General features: G+C 37.4%; 1 protein-coding gene across 1 annotated transcript in view; it reads right to left on the bottom strand.

Annotated features, from left to right (window-relative positions):
- BICC1 (BicC family RNA binding protein 1) overlaps positions 1 to 22,369 on the bottom strand; it is a 73,432-nt gene extending 51,063 nt beyond the window's left edge. The window contains exons 1-2 of the mRNA XM_010567888.1: positions 22,329 to 22,369; positions 4,557 to 4,626 (exon numbers count right to left, since the gene is read on the bottom strand). Of these exons, the coding sequence (XP_010566190.1) occupies positions 4,557 to 4,623 (67 nt within the window). The 5' untranslated portion in view covers positions 4,624 to 4,626; positions 22,329 to 22,369. The remainder of the gene's footprint in view (positions 1 to 4,556; positions 4,627 to 22,328) is intronic.
- Positions 22,370 to 23,447: the final 1,078 nt, after the last annotated feature.

Below are 23,447 nucleotides of genomic sequence, written 5' to 3'. Positions count from 1 at the left end.
GACTGAATTTTCTTTTTCTTAACCAACTGAAAAAGCATTAGTAAGAGGGACACCCCCCCCAAACAAAAAGCAAACAAAACTCCAACAAACCCCAAAACAAGAAACAGCAAATGAAAGAGCAGGTGAAATTAAGTAAGAGCAGCTCAAGAAAGAAAGAAAGAAGGAAGGAAAAAAAAAAAGAGTGGGTAACTTCAGCAGGTGATGCACATGAAGAGCTGGAGATTGTAATCTGGAGAAAGCAGAAGAGTAATGAAAATATGGGAAGAACAGGAAGAAAGAAAAAAGAGCAACAGAAGTTCAGTAAAAGCAGCCCTTTTTTAAAGCGAACAGTGAAAGAGACCCCAGAGTTATCCCTGCTCTGTAAGCTCAATTTACTTCACATTTCCCCTTACCACATTTTTTAACTTCCCAAAATTTTCCTTGTTCCAAATCTCTGAACGAATTCCTGACTAAAGCCACTAAGTTTCCAGGACCTGAAATGATTCTTAGGCTGGTTGTTACCCAAATGCTATTTCAAGGCTGTCTGCATTCTGAGCCCATGCATATCTCCATAACTTCTTTATGGCTGTTGAAATACAGAAGAACACACTTGTATGGGGTGGGAGGTGGGAATTAAAAGAAGGAAAGAAAAAGAGTAAGGAATATGGGTGAAATCTAAACGCACGTATACCCATTTCCTAAAGTTCCTGCAGAGCACCTTAAATTACCATCAACAAGCACTGTTGCTGAATAACGTGACTTTCACCTCCTCCCAATGCATTAAGCTCTAGAGATCCATACAACCGTATGGTGAAGCAGACTGCGGATACAGTTTGGGTTAAAACAGCTAGCAAATGCACAAAAAACTGTACCCTCTCCAACAGTAAAAATTATCCATGGTTAGTTTTAAGCCATCCTGGTCCCCTGTGTGACAATATAAGCACCAATGACAGCACAGCAGAAAGGGCTGGACAGCAAGAAGAACAGGAGAGCAGGACAAGTCAGATTTTTTGGGGAAGGAGAGGGAAAAATGTTAGCTTATGCCTGCTTTGAAAGTGTTTGTGGAGCTATAGCATCTGACCATTTAGGATTTGGCAATCTACTCTAAACTTCTAATACCATTGAATAAAACTTTAAAGGACAATTAATAGCATTCCTAAGGAACAGTAACCATAACAAAGTGAAAGGGTACGTTAAGAGTAAAAGGGGAATGGATAGAAGAGTTACTGTGTCTCAGTTCAATCTTTAATTCATTGGACTACAGAAGATCTGAAAGGTCCAGAACATGATTTCGGTATGCCCTGAACTCTTCAGCATCCATGCAAAGCAGAGCAGACCGTGCCAGCGTCGATTGTTTCATTACTGCTGGACAGAAATCAGTCATTACAGAAGTGCTTTAAATTGTTCACTTCCCTCTCTGAAGCCTTAATGTTATGGGATCTCTTTGTCAGCCTGAACAAATGGCTTGCTTAAAGATGCTACTGGAAGATTTATAGCTGCTTGTGTGTCTTCTAAACATGTATTTCAAAATACTTTAACCCTCATGACACCTCATCACTAGAGCAAGACTGCAGCATCTGGTGTTCATTAAAGCCAGGAAATTCCTGTTTTGCTCTTTATGAAACTGTTGAGAATTGATAATTGATTTTTTAATTCTAGCCCTTGCAAAGAGCTATTTTAACAATTTCATATTAGATAATAAATTTTACCCAGCAAGTCTTTTGAATTCTGCATATGCTAAATCCAGACATTAGTCTTCTGCAATCTAAAATGTTTCAGAAAATATTTATTGAGTTTGAGTTAATGAATTACCATTATGATACTCAATATATAGTATTTTGCAATCATCAATTTAAAAGTTGTATTCTGTATAACACAGAAAAGGAAAAATTTAGCAACTGGCTGGTCATCTACTCCTAGTGCTTCAGCTTCATCACAGTAAATTTTTTTTTTCTGCAAGATCATAAAAAGATTCTGGGTCTTGTGCAGAACTTAATCTTCAGATCCTTGCTGAACCTTATTATGTACACCTTGTGTGTGAAATTCAATACCTCTGTGTTGTAATTAGAAGGAAAATATGTACTGTGTCCCTATTCATTTAGTATCAACTATCTCAAATTAAAAACTGACAACAGCAGTGAGAAAAACACCACATTAAGCCCCAAATGTTTCATGATAGACTGAACAACACAACAGAAACAACAGCACAGCTAGAGATGTCTTCATAATGATTGTTTTTCCCCTCATATTTTGGGAGGAAAGCTGTGAATGACCAAAGGCCACAACATACATCCACAGAACGTGAAGCTACTGAAACCGCAGGCAAATTATACTGAAAAATTACACGAAAAATCTGTTACCATTTGATGACGATGGGTACAGTGTATGGCTGGGATACAACACAGTCCATCTGTAACTGCTTCTCCCTCACTGAATAACTGCTTATCAGGCACTCAGTTCCCAGCCAAGGGGACTGGGAAAGATAGCATGTTCTGAGTTCAAGTCCCCAGAGGGCCAGCCAGTTATGTGTTGCTGACTCTCCTCTCAATCACAAACTGTCATTAAGTGAAGCGAGAGTATGTTAAACACTTAGACTATTTTCCCTATATAAACAGCTGCTGTAGCTGCAAACGGAAAGTTACAGAATTGCAAACAATTGATACCAAGCATAAACACAATATATAAACTACGCTTTATTTCACAAGAAATAGGAACCTCTAGGTTAAGGGGTTCCTTGTACACATATTGTAATTTACTGTGTTAGGTGTATATATATACACAGCTTCCCAGAGCAAAGCTAGCCAGAGAGCAAAAGTCTTAACTCCAGAGCCACCCTGCAGTCCACAGGCATTTGAAACATTTTTTTAGTAGTGTAGCGTATTGCTAAAACGCCTAGTTTGCAGGCCATCACTATCTAATGTTTCTTTTGGCATAAAGACTTTCCAGGATAATCATTCCCACTACACATACACTCAGTATACCCAGCTGTATTATGTGTTGCCTCTCCTCAATTATTACTTTTATTATCAGCTCATAACTTTTAGCTGTTTTATTTCCCTGGTTATTCAAATTCATCCCATATACTGATAGATCTTCACAGCAAACCTAATATTATCTTCTTCTTGAGATCACTAATAAAGAGGTTAAATTAATCTACATATAAAGCTGCTGCATCTCTAAGTACTGATCCAGAATCCCAGTCAGCCACCTCTCTTATCCCTCTTTCCATAGCCTTTCATCCATGCTTTTCATCTTCAGAACTAAGTTCATTTACATTTGAAAGAAAATAAGTGCAGGTACTGCTTTATTTCTTCTTTTCTCCCCTCAAAAGAACAACAAACTCTCCTGCCTCAGTTTCCTGAGGAGCTTTAGCTGTGTATCAATTCATAGCACCTCAGGCAGAAAGTATGCAGAACAATACAGGTAGAGCACGGGTTTGCACAGAGACCTTGTCACTCCCGCATTACTATAAACATTAGTTCCACATATGACTATATACATACACATGACACCTGCATTTTTTCCAGTCTGAATTCTTTCCCCACTCTTCCCCTCTCAAGTGAGATTCTTTTTCCATGCAAGTCGGGGGGAAAAAAAAAAATTAAATCAATTTGTACTTCAATACCATGTGGTAAAGTACCTCAGAGACTGAATCTCATTTTACACCATAAAAATTTTATTAATCCTGCACCTTTCTAAAGAGATTATTTTTCTTCTCACGAGACCTTCATTTACAATAGTTGTTAGCCCACATCTCCACCTATACATTCTAACTATAACGTACAGAGAAATTAGTTGAACTCCACTTTCTTGGGTTTTAATATGTAGCAGCCTGAACAGAAATACATGCAATATTAAAAAATTCACTCCAATTTCATTTTTCCTGCAGAAGAGGAGTTAAGTATTACTTTCATCCAGTCACAACTATGATTCTTTAAGAACAGACTAGAAGGCTTATTTAAAAAAACCAAGATGTTCTAGATTGTATGCTTAGTTCACATTAATAGGGTGTACTTCCAAAAGAAGTGTAATTTAAAACACATAATACTGGCCATTCCTAAGAAACAGCTCTACTTAGTTTTTTTTAAAGAAACCAAAAAAGCATGCAGACTGTCTCTGTCGGGGACACAATGAGTATATATTGTTCTAACTGGGCTTGACCAACACATATCTTCGTACTCTATAGAAACAAACAAAAAAACCCACAGAACACCCACTGATCTACAATGTTACCAGAAAGACTAACTGACTTTGGCTGCTGTAAAATAAAGAAACCATTCAGATTAGATGCAGAATTACACAGAAGAAAACACACATACTAAACAGGAAGTACAACAGTATTGATAATAAAGTACTTGCAGAAGTGCTAGCTACATCAAATGGGTTTGCACATCAAATACCTATATAAAGCTGAGATAACTTCAACAAGAAATTCTTATAAAAACAGTAGACTGAAAAGAAAATATTTCAGGTGTTCAGTATTGATATGGTGACTCTAAAGGCAGAATTGTTTATTCTGTGGTTTTACTACTCTAACAACTAATCCCATCCCATAAAAAAACCAAAAAACAAAATACCTTTTTTTGATTTTGCACCAATCTTCAACTTTGATGGCCAAGCAATCTGTGTATTTGTTTCTTCCATAATCTGTTAAAAAGAAAGCATTTATGAAAAATTTTTATTGTTCTCCTACAAAGTCAAAAGTTCATTTTTGGAAAAGATGGTGTTTACCATTTTTAAATCTGTTAACTATTATTATTTATAAATAGCACCAGTCATTAACTACTTTTATGGTTTTCTTGAGAAGAATTTTTGCCTGGTGCTAGGTGGAGCCAAGTTCTGATCATTCAAAAGAAAACCAAAGAGCAATCCAAGACACTCAACAATTTCCATGAAGTTCAAATGACCACTACAGCATGCTCTAGGTCCACCTCAGAAGGAAATTCAAAGCTTTACAATTCAATAAAAATATTTATTTAGTTACCTTAAAATGGCTTCTAGGCAAAGACTATCGAATTTAAAGCAGTCCTTTTGAGTCTTCCTAAGTCCAGATACATTGGTTTGCCTTCACAGGTGGGGGGTTTTTTTTGCCTCACCTTTACCTTAAAGCAACTTTTCATTGTAAGCCTATCCATGACTTCAAAAATTTTGCTTCTTGGTTTAGCAGTTCAGAGTAGAGATTTGACAGCATTTACTACGCCACAGTGTGCAACCTATCTGTAAATCTCCAGCTAGGCAACAGGGAAAAACCTTACCCACACAGTTAGACTTTGAAATTCATGTAGTCGTTTGGCTCAATGTAGACTCTCATTCTATTGCTGCCTTTTAGTGAATAAGTCCACTAGTCATAGGCATATTATACTGAAGTTTAATACTGGCAGAGAGCTACAGAGCATCACTAACACATTTAGTAGTAATATAGGATAAGGAACTGAATGACACCAAATACTTCATACGTATAAATTGAAATTCAGTTCTAACAAATGCTGGGCATGTCTACTGAGACTAAAAAACTTTTTTTATATTGAGATGTCATCAATAAGTATGATGAGATCATACCTCATCACACTTGAGAGATGAGAGTACCTGATCGTCATGAGTAAGAGAGTATCTCATCATCCTGAGTACCTGATGAGAAAGATCTGCCCATATTATTCCATGACAAGATGGTTGTAGGATGCCCAAGAAATGCACCTAGATGGTTGCAGGATGCCCAGAAAATGTGTCTATTAAATATCATGCTAGGCTGCGTCAGACACAGCATTTTTTAATAAAGACGTTGATTATAGAAGGCCCTGATGAATTTTCACCTGGAACAAGTTGTCCAGTTCTGTTCACACACAGACAAGATTTTGTACAGCAACAAGCAAAAGGGTCCTTGCTCCTTTGAAAATTTCAATAGCTTACCCTAAAAGAGATTAAGAGCAAACAGTTTGCTCAGCTTGACTAATGTCAATTAGAAGGGGCCCTAGAATCACAGAACAAGCTTGGAAGAAAGGGACCTCTAAGTCCAACCTCACGCTCACAGATGGGCCAAGTGCAGTTAGGTCAGGTTGTCCGGGGCCTTGCCTACCGAGCTGTCACCACCTCGAAGGAAGGAGACTCCACAGGCTCTCTCCACACTTACTCCAGCGTGTGGCCACCTTTACTGAGAAATTACTTTCTCGTATCTGGTTGAGCTTTCCTTTGCTCAACCTTTACCGTTGTTACCTGTACACTTTAGGAGAAGCCTGACTCAGTCTACCTGCTAACCACACACAGGGTAGCTGAAGACTGCGATTAGATCCCTCACCTCCTCCATGCTGAACAAACCCTGCTCTCAGCTTCGATTTGTACGTCAGCTGCTCTAGGCCCTCGATCAACCTGGTGATCGCCCACTGGGGTCACTCTCACTTGTCAGGATCTTTCTTGGGCTGAGGGGGACATAACTGGACTAAGTACTCCACATGCAGCGTCGCAGTAATTGAGCAGACAGGAATCACCACTCCCCTTGATCTGCTGGGTCATACTATTTCAGACAGTGAGTCTAAGTAAAAATACATGGGGGGGTAATAAGTATTAAGGTTATTTAATGCATATAATGGTAACAAGTAAACAAGTGGTCACTGTAAACTTAGCCTGTAAACTTGAAAAAACCCTAAATCAGAAGAACTGAAAAGAATATTTGGTTGTTCTAAGTCGGAAACAGGTAGGAACGGCAAAGGAGAGAGCGCTTTTCAGATGGCAACTCTCAGCGTCTGGTTCCTCCTGTATAAAGAGTATTTGTTTCAATTTCCTCAGGAGGACTTAAAAAAAAAAAAAAAAATTGCCCTCTTTTGATTGCTGATACAAACACGAATTACAATACACAAAAAGCAGACACTATCCAAAAAAGTCAGCTCACCAAAATAGGGGGGCAGGGGGAAGAAATTATTAAGCAAAGCAGCACATTTTAGTACTTCTAGTCATCTGCAACAAGTGTAAGCAATAACAAAAAAATTAAAATTCCAAAATAATTAGCCAAGCCACTTCCAAGCCACTTCCAAGAAGAAAATGAATGCATTAAGAAAACAGCTACAGCACCAGTAAGTTTTCCATAATAGTGTAATTCAGAACTAAGGCAGACTTCTCCAGCAGTTCTTAATTCTTATCTTCTACATCCAAATCCCTAGGACATCACAACAACTTCCAGATTAGTACACCATGTGGAAAAACTGAAAGTGTCAGCCAGACTTCATTATACTATATTTTTGGTTTCAGCAACTATTGGATAATAAGTTACAGCTGAAATAAGACATTTCCAGGAGGGTGAAATTCTATCAGCAACATACACATACTTTTCACGATTTTCCAAACCAGATGTGAAAAAAGCTATTTCAAAGAATTCACTTGTGTCTAATAGAGGGTTTTGGGCCAGGATTATTCTTAATTGTGCAATAGGCGATGAAATACACAGAAAATAGCAAGGCATTAGCTAAAAGGAGAAGGGAGATGCTAAAACAAAGAACGGTGCAGGACTGAGTGAAAGAAGATCCAACATAAAAGAAACCATAACAGAGGAGACAGAAGAGGAGTGAGTGAATGTCATTCAAGACAAGCGTTACATCCTATCAGTCCTTTACCCTCTCAATAAACCTTGGAGACTTCTGTCTTGAAGAAATTAAATCCTCCCCATTTCCCATGCTAAACCAAAACAAAATGTAAGCCCACGACTTCAGAGATGCACACATTCTGGGGACATATGAGAAAAATGCATACGGGATCTTCAAAGGAAAAGAAGTCTGACTGCCAGCCACTGAGATTTGGCCACCTAATATCCTTAAACTCTTTGGAGAATGCAATGCTAGAAATTACCACATTAGACCAAAAAGAAGACTCAGTTTGGTCACTACAAAGACAAGTTTATCTCCCATCTTAGGCAGTTAGGCAAAAAAAAACGTCTGGACGCATTTAAATGAAGTGCATTTGTTGAAGTACAAAAATGCTCAGAGTATGTGCTGGCTTTCAACTCCAAGCAGTAAACTTGATGATAAATTCCAAGCTGATTGCAATAATCATCATTTCCACAATTTTGAAAACCACATATTATACTGGAGAAAAATAAAATAGTTTTTGCTGCAGCACTTATTTTTTCACCAGTGAAAATAATTTATCTTGCCTGTAAAACAATTTGAGAATTTTAACTACCTGAAAAGGTTTGCAGTGGAAAGTAACTTCTGGCTTTATTTTTGAGAAATCAAGCCTTTCATAGGAACCCTTAAGAAGAATTTAAACTGTATTGCTTCCTTTTTTAACAACTTGTTGTATTTATTTTATTATTTGTGTATCGTATTTATTTTAACGGCAGAAGCGTCACAAAGCTCTAGAAAACAAGAAACTGAGGTTTTACTACCACTGTTAAACTTGAAGGTAAAAATGATGTTGAAAACTGTGCAACAGTAAAACTCTACAAAGCATAGATCACTGCTGCATCAACTTTTAGTTCTGTTTTACCATTCTAACCCAGGAAGTTTTAAGTGCCAGAATTTCTTTTTTTTTCCTGAAACAAATTTGGAATCATGCCATAAAAACCTCAACTGCATGTTGCAATGGAATAGTTTTATTAGTGAAAACTCAGTGTTATGCCACATGCCCTGAAAACAGCAGTACTGGTCTGAAATGAGCAAAACAGAAAACAGAACTCACTTTACAAGTAATATACATATAATACATGTATCTTATTTGTATAAATACTTCAGTTAGAAAACATTTAGAGGAAATTCAACCTGGGGGTGACTGAATCGGAGTTCATGATCTCTGCAGAACAGCACCTCTGCTTAGGTTTCCTTTCTTTTCATACAAAGTGATAGGGTTTATACTAATCAGAACTCTCCCTGCCTTGAGGGATCAACTGACCAAAGGCAGCAGGCATATTTGGCAGCAAGATTTAATCCCACGGTAACTAATCTCATGCTTCTACTCAAAATGAGGAAAACGCTAAGAAGTTTTCTATCTACATCTTCCCTTCCTCTCCTTTCCCCAAGAGAAACTGTAGTGTTTACGTAGCCAAAATATGTAAGCTGTTCTCAGTAGAGAACATACAGAAGATGACACAAGATACTGGAAGATACCAACAAAACAAACAAGACTGCCCTGACCCTGAAAAAACTGGCTCTAGTTGCAAATCATTGGGCCTTCAAGAAAAAACAACATTTAGCTGTAAGGCAGCTGGAAGAAAAGCTTTTGGCTTCCTTGTATTCCAGCTCAAAAAATTTATAGTTTAAACACTTTGGGGAGTTTTTACATTAAGACAGTAAGAAATTATTTTTTCTTACATTGTAATTTTGTTTAGCTGATTTTGGATGGAAACTGGAATGCCCTGAATGCAAAAAACCAACCAACCAAAACTCCCCAAAAGCCCACGAGCATTTCAGAACTCAAAGGAACTATTTTACATTGCAGTAGATGAAAGAGAACAACATATCAAACAGACCTTTCTTCATTTAAAACAAGCACATTAAATGAACATAGTATTCTTTACAGTTAGTGTTATCTATTTCTGATCTTCCCACATCTGGGATTCATGCATCTTGGCCATTTCTGCCTCAGTTCTTATTCACAGTGAAAGTACAAATGGGTAAGAGGAACCTGCATCTACCAGTGGGTTTCTGCAATTGGTTTTCTCAACTTCAGCTCAACAATGAGCTCATTCCAACTGAAGTGACAAAAGTAACTCTCAAAACTGCAAGCATAACTGTCAAAAAAAGCCAGTTTATTTCATCAATGGAAAACTCCTCTTTTTCAGTGTGAAGAATTAGCTTCCTCTATTTAACCTTGCTTAATACAACAGAAAACATAAACACCATTTTAACGAGTACTTACACAATGAATAAGCAAAGATGTTAAAAATCTTGTAAACACATTTGAATTATGGTTTTGGAACAGGTACATGTTTATCTTAATCTATATCTAAGAATATCTTTCTTTTTTTAAAGGCTAAAACCAAACGGAAACACCTAGGTGTAGATCAACGTCATCAATGGCACTAGACACTTAAACACTTGCAGTACTGCAACAGTACCTTATTTTCAACTATCAAACAAGGCAAATCCTCAGAGACCCCCTAACTTCTTTGCTACTTGGAATATTTCAGAGACTACACTCCATTTCTTGTAAGCAGACTGCAAATCCTGTCCATGAGCCTGGTGACAAATGCGGAAAGCTGAACCTGCATGAAGTATTTTAGCAGACCAATTCGGTAAATTATACAAAAGAAAATTAAGCTGAATAACTACACGTGATCACATCCATGAAAATAAAAACCATTATTGTCTGAGGCAGCATAAAACACAGGCGGATGAGAAGCAGGAGAGGGAACCAAGTAGTGATTCTTCTAACTTAATTAATCCTTCTAAAAGCGATCCAGTTCGCTCTAGGGTACTGGAAAAAATAACGGTATCCTTCTAGATCTTGTTTTTTACTCAAAAACCACCTCTGAGTGCAGACAAATTACCACAAAGCATACAATCAAAACAGGACCCCAGATATATTCTGAATTATCTTTAGTCACTCTTCACGTCATTCTCAACGCTATGTTTACACACCTCACAGAGAGAGCGTTTCTTAGTATAAAATCATCTTCCAGCAAGACAAAAAGGTATGACCAAATAAGATGCGATTTCTCCAAACAGTCTGAAGTTAAAAATTGAAAAAACTTTGATGCAATGCTAATGTAACAAGTCAAGGGAAAAAGCAAATAGGGAAAGAGGGGAAAACTACTGTGAATTAGAAAAATAAGAAAACCACATTGAAGTATGAGACAAAATATAGATGCTGAGCTGCATCAGTGCCATCCCCCCACCACTCCCTCAGAAAAAAAGTTGCAAGGATCAAGTTCTCCATCAAGAAGATATGGGGAAGGGACTGGAAATACCAGATAGACACTGTTCATTTGTATTTCATGAGCACACCTCGGAGCTACAAGTATAAGGGCACCTCTAGAGGATTATTACTGGCAACATGACCATCTGGAACTTCAAAGCCAATTGCATCTGCAAGTTCAAGATAGCTCCTAATCTCAATTCTAACATAGCATCAATAAATATCCTTTTCTTCACTGATATAAGATAAGAAGTATAAAGTGCTCGGAGCCAGAAACAACCCCCAACATGTATTACTAAGAAACAAGTGTTTTCCAGTGTAACTGTGTACGTATAAAAACTACTACAGAGGAGAAAATCCCATGTGTGAGGGTAGGATGAGGACAGGGAAGGACAGAAAGGATTAGAAAAAGAATTATTTACATAAAGGTCACGATAATAGAAATTCTATAAGTAGATGTTTGGTAATCTTGTTTTGAAGTTGAATCTCCATAAGGTTAAAGAAAACACACCAATTCTTTATGGATTACCATAGTTTGCTAATTTTATGGAGGATAACTGGTACCCAAGAAATATTTCATGCACAACTGCTGAAGGGAAGGTGACTGATTGTTTTGTTACATCACTGTATCCATCCCCATTTTTAATGGGACTGTTTTCTGAGAACCATTTTTCTCCAATCCTCAAGAAAATTTGTTCCATCAATTTTACAGAAGACAAAGATGAAAGTTACTGTGCAAGACAGCAGAGAAAAAATGAAATACAGGAATATCAATAGTAAAGGAAAAAGTAGTACCATCGTAAAGGCCTTTCAAAACTTGACAAATATGTTTTTCCATAAACATGGAGTATTAATGGGAAGATAGTTTTACTGTCATAAACACTATTTTTGCAGATCCAAAACAGTCAAGCAGTTGCTGTTGTGGGTGCAGAAAACATGCCAAGCTTATGTCGATATTCTACTAAGCTCTGCAGGTAGAAAGATTCCAAGATTCCTGCCATAAACACCCATCCCGACTTCTCCCAGCACAACTGATTCTTGAACCCCACCGCATATGTTTTTGCTCTTCTATGGGTACATTTTAATTGCTTAATTATTCACAGGGAGTACACTGTTTAAAGGATAAAATGGAAAATACTTAAGCAGTGAGATTAAATCACAATGCTGGCTGAATAACCTGAAGATGAAAAAACTGCAAAAGCTTTGTAAGTATGGTTTTGAATGATAAAGTGAGCTTTAAAAACAAAGGCTGTAACAAGTCATATTTTTTTTAAGCATCAAGACCACTCCAAAGCCAGGTTTTTACAAAAAAGAGACCAAACCATGATGGAACTTTACATCATGTCATCCATCATCCAATACAGATTTTTAAGTATTTGTTTTTCCAAATATTACCTAAAATACTCTTCAGGATACAAAAGTAATTCAGTAGTTAACTGAAAATACTATGAGAGATATCAGAGTGGTCTGATCACATCTTACAAGATATACATCGTCCTCATTTTGTGCCTGTTAACTTTTCTTTACACCTAGAAAAATCTTAAATAAGTAGTGAAATTGGTTTATATAAAACTGACATGTAGTACTGTCTTAATCTCAGCAACATCTGTAAAGTGGCTTATTACTAGACACAAATACTTATAAGACAGATACAGGTCCTTACCCACCATCATTTACAAATGCACAGAAGCTGCGTTTGACACCAACAGTTTCTGCTAAAGTGTCCGGTTTTCATAAATCGAGTGCTCCAACTGCTCCAACTCAACAAAGTAGCCACAATAAGTGAACAGGCAACTCAACGAGTATTTCTAAATAAAACTGAATATGAAAAGCATAAGCTTGCATTCTGAACACAGCTTTAAGAACCATAATGAAAGCTGGTGCTGTGCACAGAATATTTACAAGTTTGGAGTTCCAGTTGATCAGCAATTTTATTTTGACCAAAAAACCTTCTTTCTTTCTAAGAAGAGACACAGACAAAATAAGTTCAACATAAACACAGTCACAGTCTTGATGCAAAATGTGCTTGTAATTAACGAGGCAAGAGTACCAGGGCAAAGGGATTAGTTATCCACTTTAACTCTCACAAAAAAGCCAAAATTCAGTATTGTAGCTTTCACTTCTTAAATTTTTAACATCCAAATAAGCATTTCATTTTAGAAAATGAAACCATTACATGTACAATTTAATTCAGTATTAACCAAATGATGACATGTGACAATGTTAAAATCAGACCTCAGGATGCCTAGTAAAATCACACACACACAAATTTCGCCAGTCTCTGAATATTTTGCTTCACAGACATAAAATGTTTATCTGGAACCTTCTACTTTCAGAGAAGTCGTATTACTGTGCCTCCCTCATTATGTATGCATTTGGAGCAACATAAACAAATTCACAGTTTATTTGAAACATGGAATATAATTTGCATGAAAATTAAAAAAAATTCTACATAAGCAGAAGACGACCTGAGCTGAAGAGTCACAGCAGACAAGTAAAATTCTACATGGGCTGATACTTAATTTCTTCTTCTTCTAATGCAGAAGTGGTGAAACAGCAGTATCTGAGGGGATGACTAATCCCTGAACATGAGTTTTGGCAGCAAGAACAGAGCAATGGGTGTAGCTGGAACCAGAAGTGGTATTATATTTAATGGTTTGTTTTTGTTTTGAGTTGGGGGGAGGAGAAAGCAGGGGAAGAACAAGGATGGGAAGGAAGAACAAGACACAGAAAGGAATTATGTGAAGTTACCCAGGAACTGACAGTGTGAATTCAGCCTCTAGAACTGGGGAGGCCAGAGAAAGCGCTCGAGGTGCCAGAGCCAGAACACATCAACAGGACAGCATCAAAGACGACTGGGTTTGGTCAGGAAATGTGGGGCATGTAAGAAGTTAAAAGAGAAGAGATGACAAAACTTAGCCCAAAGCTCGGTACAAATATGTAGCTCTTTTGTAAGTCTGGCCTACGTTTTGGGTATAGCAATGGATACCTATCCTGAGCCCCGTTGTAGTTCCCCCTTCCCCCCGCCCCCCAAGGTGGTCTATATATGAAATTCAAAACTAGAATTCACTGTTCATATTACAACTACTGCTCTAAAAAGAAGGCAGTACAATCTGTCTGACTCCACAGTATTAACGCTACCTTTCTGCAGGTAAGAGCGAGGGGCTATTTCTGACCAGGAGCAGATGGCTCTGGGGCACCCACACATCCCAGGCTAAAACACCATTTGAGTTTGCAGTTCGTGCTCCTGTGTGGCAGAAAAACCATCTCCCATGCAGAGCGGTGGCAAGTGAGAATTAAAACCATAAAACAGAAAAACCTTTTAGTAAGTTTGTTCTTAACTTAGACTGCCAACACCAATAGTTTACAGGTAAGTGTAAACTATTTAAAAACACAGCACAAAGCGATGCATTGGGAGGACAAGGATCTAGCCTCAGTTGTCTAAGTTTCTGTACAGGAAAAAGCATTATGAAAAAAAGTGCCTTCCCAAGTGCAAGGAAATGAGTGCATGTGTCTCTTCTAGAGTAGGGGTACCTGATTTTGTATTTTATATTCCAACCGTCAGAAACCCCAAAACACATTTTTAGAAAAGTATCTGTATGTGACTACTTGCCTAGTCCTTCTCCCCTAACTTTACGTGTCTTTGAAAGGGTAATATTTAAGTTACTTTAGAGACTATCATATGGGATAACCTGTATAGGTAAGGTTCAATACTGCCATACATGTTTCTTTTCATTCTTCCACTGAAAGTCACTTGTTTCAATCCTGCAGGAATTTGATCTTCACATACTAATTTGTCCATTAACTTTATTAAGTGCTGAAATAACTTTATCCAAAAAAATTGAAGCGTTTTTGAATTTTCCAACTAATCTAGATTCAGGTATAAAAAGGCAATAGAAGGAAAACATGACTGTTTCCCATTCGCATACTTCTACACAGCTTCATGTCAAACTAAGCAAAATACTAACATGCTTTCCTCCAGTGTCTCATGACCAGTAATTTTGTGGTCTGCATGTACAGACTTTGAGACTTCACAAAGAAGCAAGCAGGCTGTTTGTTGTCAAGGACTATATCCTAGCCCAGAATAACTCTAAACAAACTTACCATCTTCACTAGGTATTCACAGCTATTCCTAATGATTTTATCAAGAATTAAGGCAAGCATGTGCAGGATGAGGAAGTACTGAAGCTACAAGTTAGAGGACAAGATTAACATCATAGGCAATGTATTAATTTATTCATAGTTTTGATCAATGGGTATCTGCTGATAATACTTCAAAAACCTAATTAACAGATTATATGTAAAGGCAATAAAGACAGCAGAGTAAACAACATCAGCTTCACAACTCAAACTTTCAGGCTATAAATAAAAGCTCTAATTCAGTAAAGAGCGAATTGAAGAAAGCTACCTATGCAGGTATGGCTTCGGAATGTACATCGTTTCCTTTTCCATTAAAGTGTTTTTAGCTTAGAAGGGAACACATGCATGCATGCACACAAACACTGCATTTTTTTTTTTTTTAACGTTCACTTTACCTGAAATGAACTAGGAAAGATCATTCATAAAACAAAGGTCTTGTTTAGGCAAGCAAGTATTGCAGTATTATTGCTGGGTCCAAAAACTGCACTAAGTGAACCTTCTGCAACAATAACGTTTACAGAACTTTGTACTTTCTTGACAAATACAGCAAATAAAGTTAAGTGAGAAGAAAACTCTACCGATCAAACACCCCTACCTGTGGAGAAACACTGAAGTCCTTCCTTTACTTGACTTGAATGTTTTATTCACACTCAGTGGAAGTATTAATCAGAGGTCACAGGTAATACTTTTACTTTAAATAAATGACTGACAGTATATGCAAAAATATAAAGGGATTATCTAAGCATGCAAAAAAAACCCAACTATAAATGTACCTGTATGTACAGCTTTAGTGAATTCTACATGAGTAATAGAAAAAAGGGGAAATTTATTTGCGAAAAAATATTACTTAACAATGAAGCCCCCACAGCACATCGTTAGAGACACCAATATGCAGCCAACTCATCTCTCCAAATGCAGAAGCAGCAAGCCTCCTCCCCACAAATCAGGAACCCACTGTATATTATTAATTTGTATCATTCTCATACTTGCCTCCTCTTTATCTTTTTTTCAGAGAAAGAAAAGAGTACAAGCATTTCTGAGGACTGAAATCCTTCGTCTATTGTAAGAGAGAATTTAACTTTCAGAGCAAAAAGGATTAAGCATCTCAGTCGAGACTGTCAAGACAAATTATTCCTTCTCTTTTGCTTTACAATGCAAGAGATCCTGCACAAAATGTTAGGTACAGCAATAAGGTGGTGTAAAATGGAAATTCATCATCAACTAAAACTCTGATTCACTTGGAACTCAGACTGAGGTCCAAGCAGCAATGTAGAGAGTCACTCAGTATAATACTACATGATGAAGATCCCCACTGTTTCTGGCCAAGGGAATTCTTCACAAGCAACTCAGCAAGGAAAGTCGCTGGTTTAAGACTTTTACCTGCAGTGGGCACTTCAAAGATTAGGCCCAGAGAGCATTTTCATATTACAGGTAAACTCTCAAGATCGTCCCTGTTATATCAGAAGCAACACAGAAGAAACCTAAAGATGAAATAAAAAACCCCTCATAATTACTCTATTCCCTTAACAGAATGACGGCTATACTAGAGACGTGACAAATGCAGTTTTCCACAAGAATGAAGCCTTCCCACCACTTAGATGTGCCTGAACTAAGCAAAAAGTTAAGTAAGCATTCTTGATTTACCTTAGAGAAACCAATCCAACCTAAACAGTCTCCTTCTTTCCACTGGGTGTGGTTTTGCCAAAAGGGAGACAAACCTCTCAGTCTCAAGATTTCCTGCAAATGTTGACTGCCACCAACATTCTTTCAACTCTCTAATCCATACTGCCCTGTCAGAGCAGCCGCTTCCTCTTCCCAGGAAGCGAAATGAGAGGAAGCTCAATGTAAATCAGAAGCGCACGCCAACGTTCCCATCGCAGCCTAGCACAGCCAGGCACTTCAAGCAAATTCTGAAAATGTATGGCCTTAATATATCCTTGTCACATGCTATGAGCCAAACTCTACATCAAGAGGTTATTTTAATGCTAATGCAGATACCGATTTCTACCCATAAAAAGTGGAAGGTGTGGAACCAGTTTCTACAGTTCAAAACTGCTCTTGTGGTTGAAATGGAGACAAAACCCATGATAATGTATAATAACCATGAACCTGCTAGTCTCACTAGCAAGATAAAGAGCACTGGAAGAGGAGCGGTTGCCATCACAAATGGGAATATAGCCTTAGGGAAACCATAATTATAAATAGGCAGTTTGAGAGAAGTCACGGATGAAGACACATGGAAAGCCCCTCAGAAGTTACTGCTGAACATGGATAATAATCAGCCTGAGACATCTTAGTCTCAGGTCAATGATTAATATTTTTTATGCTTGAAAATGCCCTAAGCCATCCACATTTGAAGCTCTACATACATGTTTCATGTTCAGAGATTAAAAAGTAAGACCGACCAACTTTCAGCCTGACCTACTGCAGACAGAAAAATAGAAAACTTTTTTCAGTTAGTTTTACCAGTATATACTATCTCTACTTACAAAAGCATTCATGCATACATAAAACACTGTATCAATATATTCACACATAAGAGTATTGCAAAAGTTGCAAGGTTTGCCCCAGATCAACCTAATGAACATTTTTCAAAGATACAAGTGAAAACACAGGATGTTGCAAAACAAGCTCTTTTACTGTCTTAGATAAACAAACAGGGCTTGAGGCAGCTTCCTTAGTGCCTTTGTTGCCAGAGCTTCCTAAACAAATAAAACGTAATGTACATTCATTAATAACTACTGCATACGGAAGAGAAATTTAACAGAAAGGTGATTAAAGATGCAATTAGAAATATCTATTTTTCACATCCTCAAATAATTGCAAGTTTGTTTTGGTTTTAATATATTGGTTTTTATTTAAAAAAAAAAAAATCTTAGTGCTACTGTTTCCAATATCTATTCTGGAAAAGCAACTCATTTGAAAGGATGGTTTCACCAAATATTGCTTCCAACATGGCCTCAGTATCTTTTGAGGTGCTATTCGTTTAATAAGGAAAGCAGCTACAGGTGAAACATGTTACACATAAGGACAAGAAGGAAAATAAGGAAAAAAAAAAAAAAAAAAAAAAAAAAAAGAAAACCTTAGTCTTCCTTTACACTCTTAAGCTCCTAATAATTAACAGAAGAGATTTTGGAACACACATGCAACAGTTGCCCCTTTGCATCTTCACACTTCCAAGCATGATTACATCCCCTTCAGGGAATAAGAGAGTCTGCAGTCAAGAGAAGCACAAACATTTAAACACACATTTTGCCTAAATCCAGTTATATATTTAAAAAAAAAAACCCTAAGTATCTGCAACTGTGCAAATGAATATGTTCCTACAAACACCATTCCTCTTTGATTTAAAAAAAAAAAACAACAAAACCAACAAACAACCAACCCGCCTCCCAAACCTAAACAAATCTCAAACATTCAGAAACAATAAAACCCACAAGTTACAGCTGGCTGGTAGTATATTGTGCTTTCCACAAAATCAAATTCTGCAAATGCACTCTTGAAAGTCAGGAAAGGAAGAGCTGAGGAGCCCCTTCAGAAATACTCCAAAAGCCCATGACTAACACACATACACACTGAATTACGCTGGAATGAGCAGCTTACATCTGACCCAGAGTCAGGCACTTGGGCAGAGCACCATGTGTGCATCCTTTCCAGTCACTATGTCCTGCACATTAGCCCAAGAACTACACCCAACTTCTGCTAAACCCCCAACCTTCACCTATTGCCCACCATACTGTTGACAGTCCCATGACAAGGCTAGATGTACACTCTTGCTCTGAGGAATTTCAGAATGAAAGGTTATCATCAGCACTAGGATTTCCAAGTGTTCAAGAAAAAAAGACTTGATGAGGCAAGAACTAAAAGCAAACAGAAATGATACATTAAATTCCCCTCTGTCTACATGACTGACCCTCATCTGTTTTGGATTATGAACTCTTCAGGGCAGAGACCCACCACCTCTTTACATTTTATATAAGAGTGCCATGCCTATCTGTAGTGCTACATAAATTATATGTTCCTAGGAACAATGTCTTGGTTTTGTCTGGGAAGGGCCCTACTTGCCTATGAGGCATGAAGCACATGGTATAGAACTCAATGGAAAAATTCCACCATCAACTGAAAACGGGCTTTGGATCAAGAACAAGTAATAACTTCATATTATGTATTACTCTCACAGAATAAAATTAGGACAATAATATATAAAGCAAGGTCCACAAGGATCTTTCACATAAATAGTATGTAACGCAACAGCAAACCAATCCATGTTTATTTAAGATTACCTGTCACTGAATTGCAGATCAGAGAGCTCTAGAGAGAAAACGATCACATTATTTACTTATTTCTTGCTAAACTATTAGCAGCTCCCAGTGATGGGATTTTTAAAAATCCATATTAGACTATGTTCAGTTTTCCCCCTTTGAAGTAGTACTAAAACTCAGAAATATTAGAAGAAAGTATGCTAAAGTCTTCAGATTTTTTTAAAGTGACATTACCAAAAAACATTTATCTACTTTTCACTTTAATTCAGAAGCAGAGGAAGGGGCACTTCATCATTTGACCTTCCCCACCATGACAGGGCAGCAATACCAGCTTAATTTGCCCCTTGCAGCCAAGAACTGGGGCTTATTCTGTAACTCCACCAGCGACTGCAGGACATGTGCTTGTTTCTGCTAAAATGGTCAGTGAAATAATGCATTTTGACATTTAAATTGTTATTATTAAACTTCGAAAGTTAAAAGTTAATAGAAGCAGTTCACATCCACTGAGAGTCTGCTTGATTATGAAAATCCAAGAAAGTAATACTGCTTGCTCACATGTTTGAAGACCAGCAAAAGACTACTCAGCACCAAAACCTTGTATGAACTTAACTTTCTTTAAAAGCATGACAGATTCATTAGAGCATACTATATGTAGCTTAACAATCCAGGCTGAGTCCCTGACTTCGAGCCCAGCTCAGAAAGCATATGAGCAACTTCTGTTCCTCCTGAGGGCAAGCTAATAAAGAACTGAGTGCCATCCCGCATTGAGCAGCCACCAAGACAGACCCAACAGCCCCTTACAGAGCCATCTGCAAGAAGTGAGCATCGTCTCGCTCCCGCCAGTACCGGCTTCCTCTCTCCTCCCTCTTGGTCTGCGTGCCTTGACATACGGAATCACCTTCTCGAATCTTCGCCTTGCTACTCCTGTCATTTCAGCATTCATGTGAAAACTTCTTTCACCTCACACTCCCCGTCCACCCAACAATAACTTCAGCACATTGAGGGTAGAGTTTGTCAGAAAATACTGTACATTGCATTATTTATGCAAATTGCACCCTCAGTTCTTGATGTGCCTCTTCAACGATGCACTTCCCTTCCCTGTTCCACTCAAAAGCCTGCCAATAACACCCTGAAGAAAGTCTCATTTTCAAAACTGTTTTAAAAAATGCATGTACTATAGCTTCGATTTCATATTAAGTTTCTGAAAGTATCTTGCTGCCTTAGTTTGCAATGTGTTTCTAATGCTACAAATCACTTTCTTCCTCACTACACAACATGAAACACATGAAAAGAGTCTTCATTTTACCTCCAGAAACTGCCTTATTCATTTCACATGAGAAAGGAAAAAGCTTAACCCTGATTAAAGGAAATTGCACAGACAGAGACGGTGAGTAAGCTATGAGCAACTGTCCAAAGATTTTTTTGAACAAAAGAAAACTTGCAAAGAAGATAGTTTCCATCTGTTTTTATTAGCTGTAGTATTGTGTGTATGTACTTAGAAATGTCAGTAATCTAAGCTGTAGTTGATGAGACAGTAAGAAGAATGCCAAAGTGAAGCAGCTTTAACCTATTGCAACATCCACACTGTGCCTATATAATAATATGCACGTATGCGACAACATATTAATGCTCAAATAGCCACTATGTCTATTATCAATATGGTTAAATAGTGTACTCATTCACATATGTGAAGTTCAGCACATTTCACTGTCTTATTAAAATCAAGACAGTATTTTTTCTATTACACTAATAACTACATAACTGTAATGTACATCATATCTACAGTAAATAATCAAGTATACAAATACACGTGAAATATATAAACCACTCAATCCCACACAGAGGAAATATTTTGTCCACAGCTTCAAGAATTATGAGCAGATTTATACAAGTAGAAGAAAACAGTGTTGTAAAATGACTGATGTGTAGGATGAAGTATACACTACTATGGCTTAGCTTTGTGTCAGTAAGTAAAAAAGCCTCATGCATTTTGATAAAATCCTAAGGAAGAATTATTGACACATTCTCCTCTGTGCACACTAATATTAAGCACAAGCACCACATTCAGAAAAGTAACTCCCATTGTCAGTCAAGAGCGGTATAATCTGAAGACTCCTATAAAATAATTTCTGAAACAAACGTTTTGGCAGTATACACACTCCTTCTCACCAGCCTTCATCAAAGCATCTGACAACCACGTGCAGGATAAAGTATCCTTTCACATCCAAAAAGAGACATTTTTTAAAGTACCACTTACAAATATGAAGAAAACTTGGAAAATACAGTAAACTACTTGTTTAACGGACAACCAGTCAAAAAGGAGTTTCAAGGCATTTCATTATACAGCATGAAAATTTACAGTCTTCTCTATAGTACAGAAAGACAAAACAGCTCATCATTTTTATTAGCATACTGTATGCAGATCTTCATTAACATAACTCGTAAATAATATTTTACACACTATTCTTAGGGGGGAAAAAAACCCAAAACCCAGCCAACCAAGCCAAAACATGTTGCTTTGCAAAAGTAATTTCAAAGTCATTACTCTTGACCATGTTTCTCTTTGTAGTTTAGTTGCTGCAGGACTATTTTTTCCAGTCCTTCTGTGCCTCCGTCTAACCACAAACTTTATTGAATCACTCTGTGGATTGTGCATTTCTTTCTTAAAAGGCCTTTGCATTTCCCAACTAAATATTTATGCTTTCAACAATATCACAGTAAGTTTCATGTCAGTTTTTCAATAACAGGATGTAGCATTTATCCATAGACATAAAAACCTTAAGACCACCTCACAACATCTTCTGGATGAACCCCCTGCTATTAAGCAAAATAAACTTTCATAATGCATATTTTGACATTTTCAGTTAAAGAATAATTAAGTTTTTGTGCACGAATGACAGTAGCATAGACCAAAGAACATATTTCTGATCACACTCCATGCACAGCTGATGGTTAGTAGACACATTAAATGACAAAAATATTTTTAAAAATTTGATCAATACAGTGGAAACTGCACATTAAGTTTGATTGCTTGATCTCATGAATGAGCAATGGGCATAATTTTTCCTCTAGTCAACTGATGTTATAGCATTAAAATATCTTTCTTACCTTCTGAAAAAAGTCTTCCCCACTTTTCCCTTTGCCCTCTGCAGCAGCTGTAAAACAAAAGCAGGATCTAGTTACTAAACACATCAGAGAAGATTTACAGGTTTACATACAGAAATTATCAATGAGTACACGCTACTGTGAAGTTATAACTCCAGGTTATTTTTTCTCATGCAATAAACATTTGTCAACAACTAATACCCAGAACAACCTTTTGCAAGTCACTTGCTAAGGATGGAGTCCAAGCAGATGTTCATATTTGCATACTAGAGCCATAATATACTAATACATATTTTAGTTACAAAGTAAATATGGTCATGCAAGTCTAATGATTTATTCACACTGCATACTTTGCCGTGTAATTCTGCCAATAGAAGGATCAAAAGAAAGCTAGGAGGGCACAAGATTTACTATATCAAGATTAAAAATTAGAACCAAAATAAGAATAAGCATTACAATAAGCCAGAAACATGCTAAAAATATTTTTCCTCTATTCTGCTGGTTTTTTATATTGAAGTGAAATATAGAGCTACTGCTGTTAGGTTTATTGAGACTGAGAAAGCACCACAAAAATCTAAACACTTGTTCGTGCTGTTAACTGTTCCTTTCTCAATTGCTTGTTATCCAGTGAAATTTTGCAACATGTACTTTCCAACAGCCAACGTTTATGAGCTACTACCTTCAAAGCAGCTGAAAAATGAAAGGCAGCCCAAATACTTCCACTAGAAATGGTGCCATTGTACAACCCAGAGGCATGAGCACACTTGAACATTTGAGAACGATGTTCAAGAAAGACGACTTGAAGCTAAAAGTGGCACTGAACGTGGCTACTGTGGTAGGGCTTGGCAACTGTCGGCAAAGAAGCACTTGTTAAGCAGGGCAAAACTAAGAGATCTTCACCCTCTTAGCCTAGGAAATCAAAGGCTGAAACATGAAAAATCTTGACTTTGTGAAGAGGAACACCATCAGAAAACACTCTTCACACCAGTCCTATTTGGAGAAGGGTCAACAAAGAACGCCACCCTCCTCCTCACACCCAACACACTCCTCCTGCAGTGTCAAGTGACTCTGTGCAAGGGGCTAAGCATGGGAGGGGGCCAGGACCTAAGCTGCGGAGAGGAG

The sequence above is a fragment of the Haliaeetus leucocephalus genome, unplaced genomic scaffold (assembly GCF_000737465.1).
Source record: "Haliaeetus leucocephalus isolate CR32 unplaced genomic scaffold, Haliaeetus_leucocephalus-4.0 Scaffold229, whole genome shotgun sequence".
Lineage (NCBI taxonomy): Eukaryota > Metazoa > Chordata > Aves > Accipitriformes > Accipitridae > Haliaeetus > Haliaeetus leucocephalus.
This window is presented reverse-complemented; position numbering and strand designations above follow the sequence as displayed.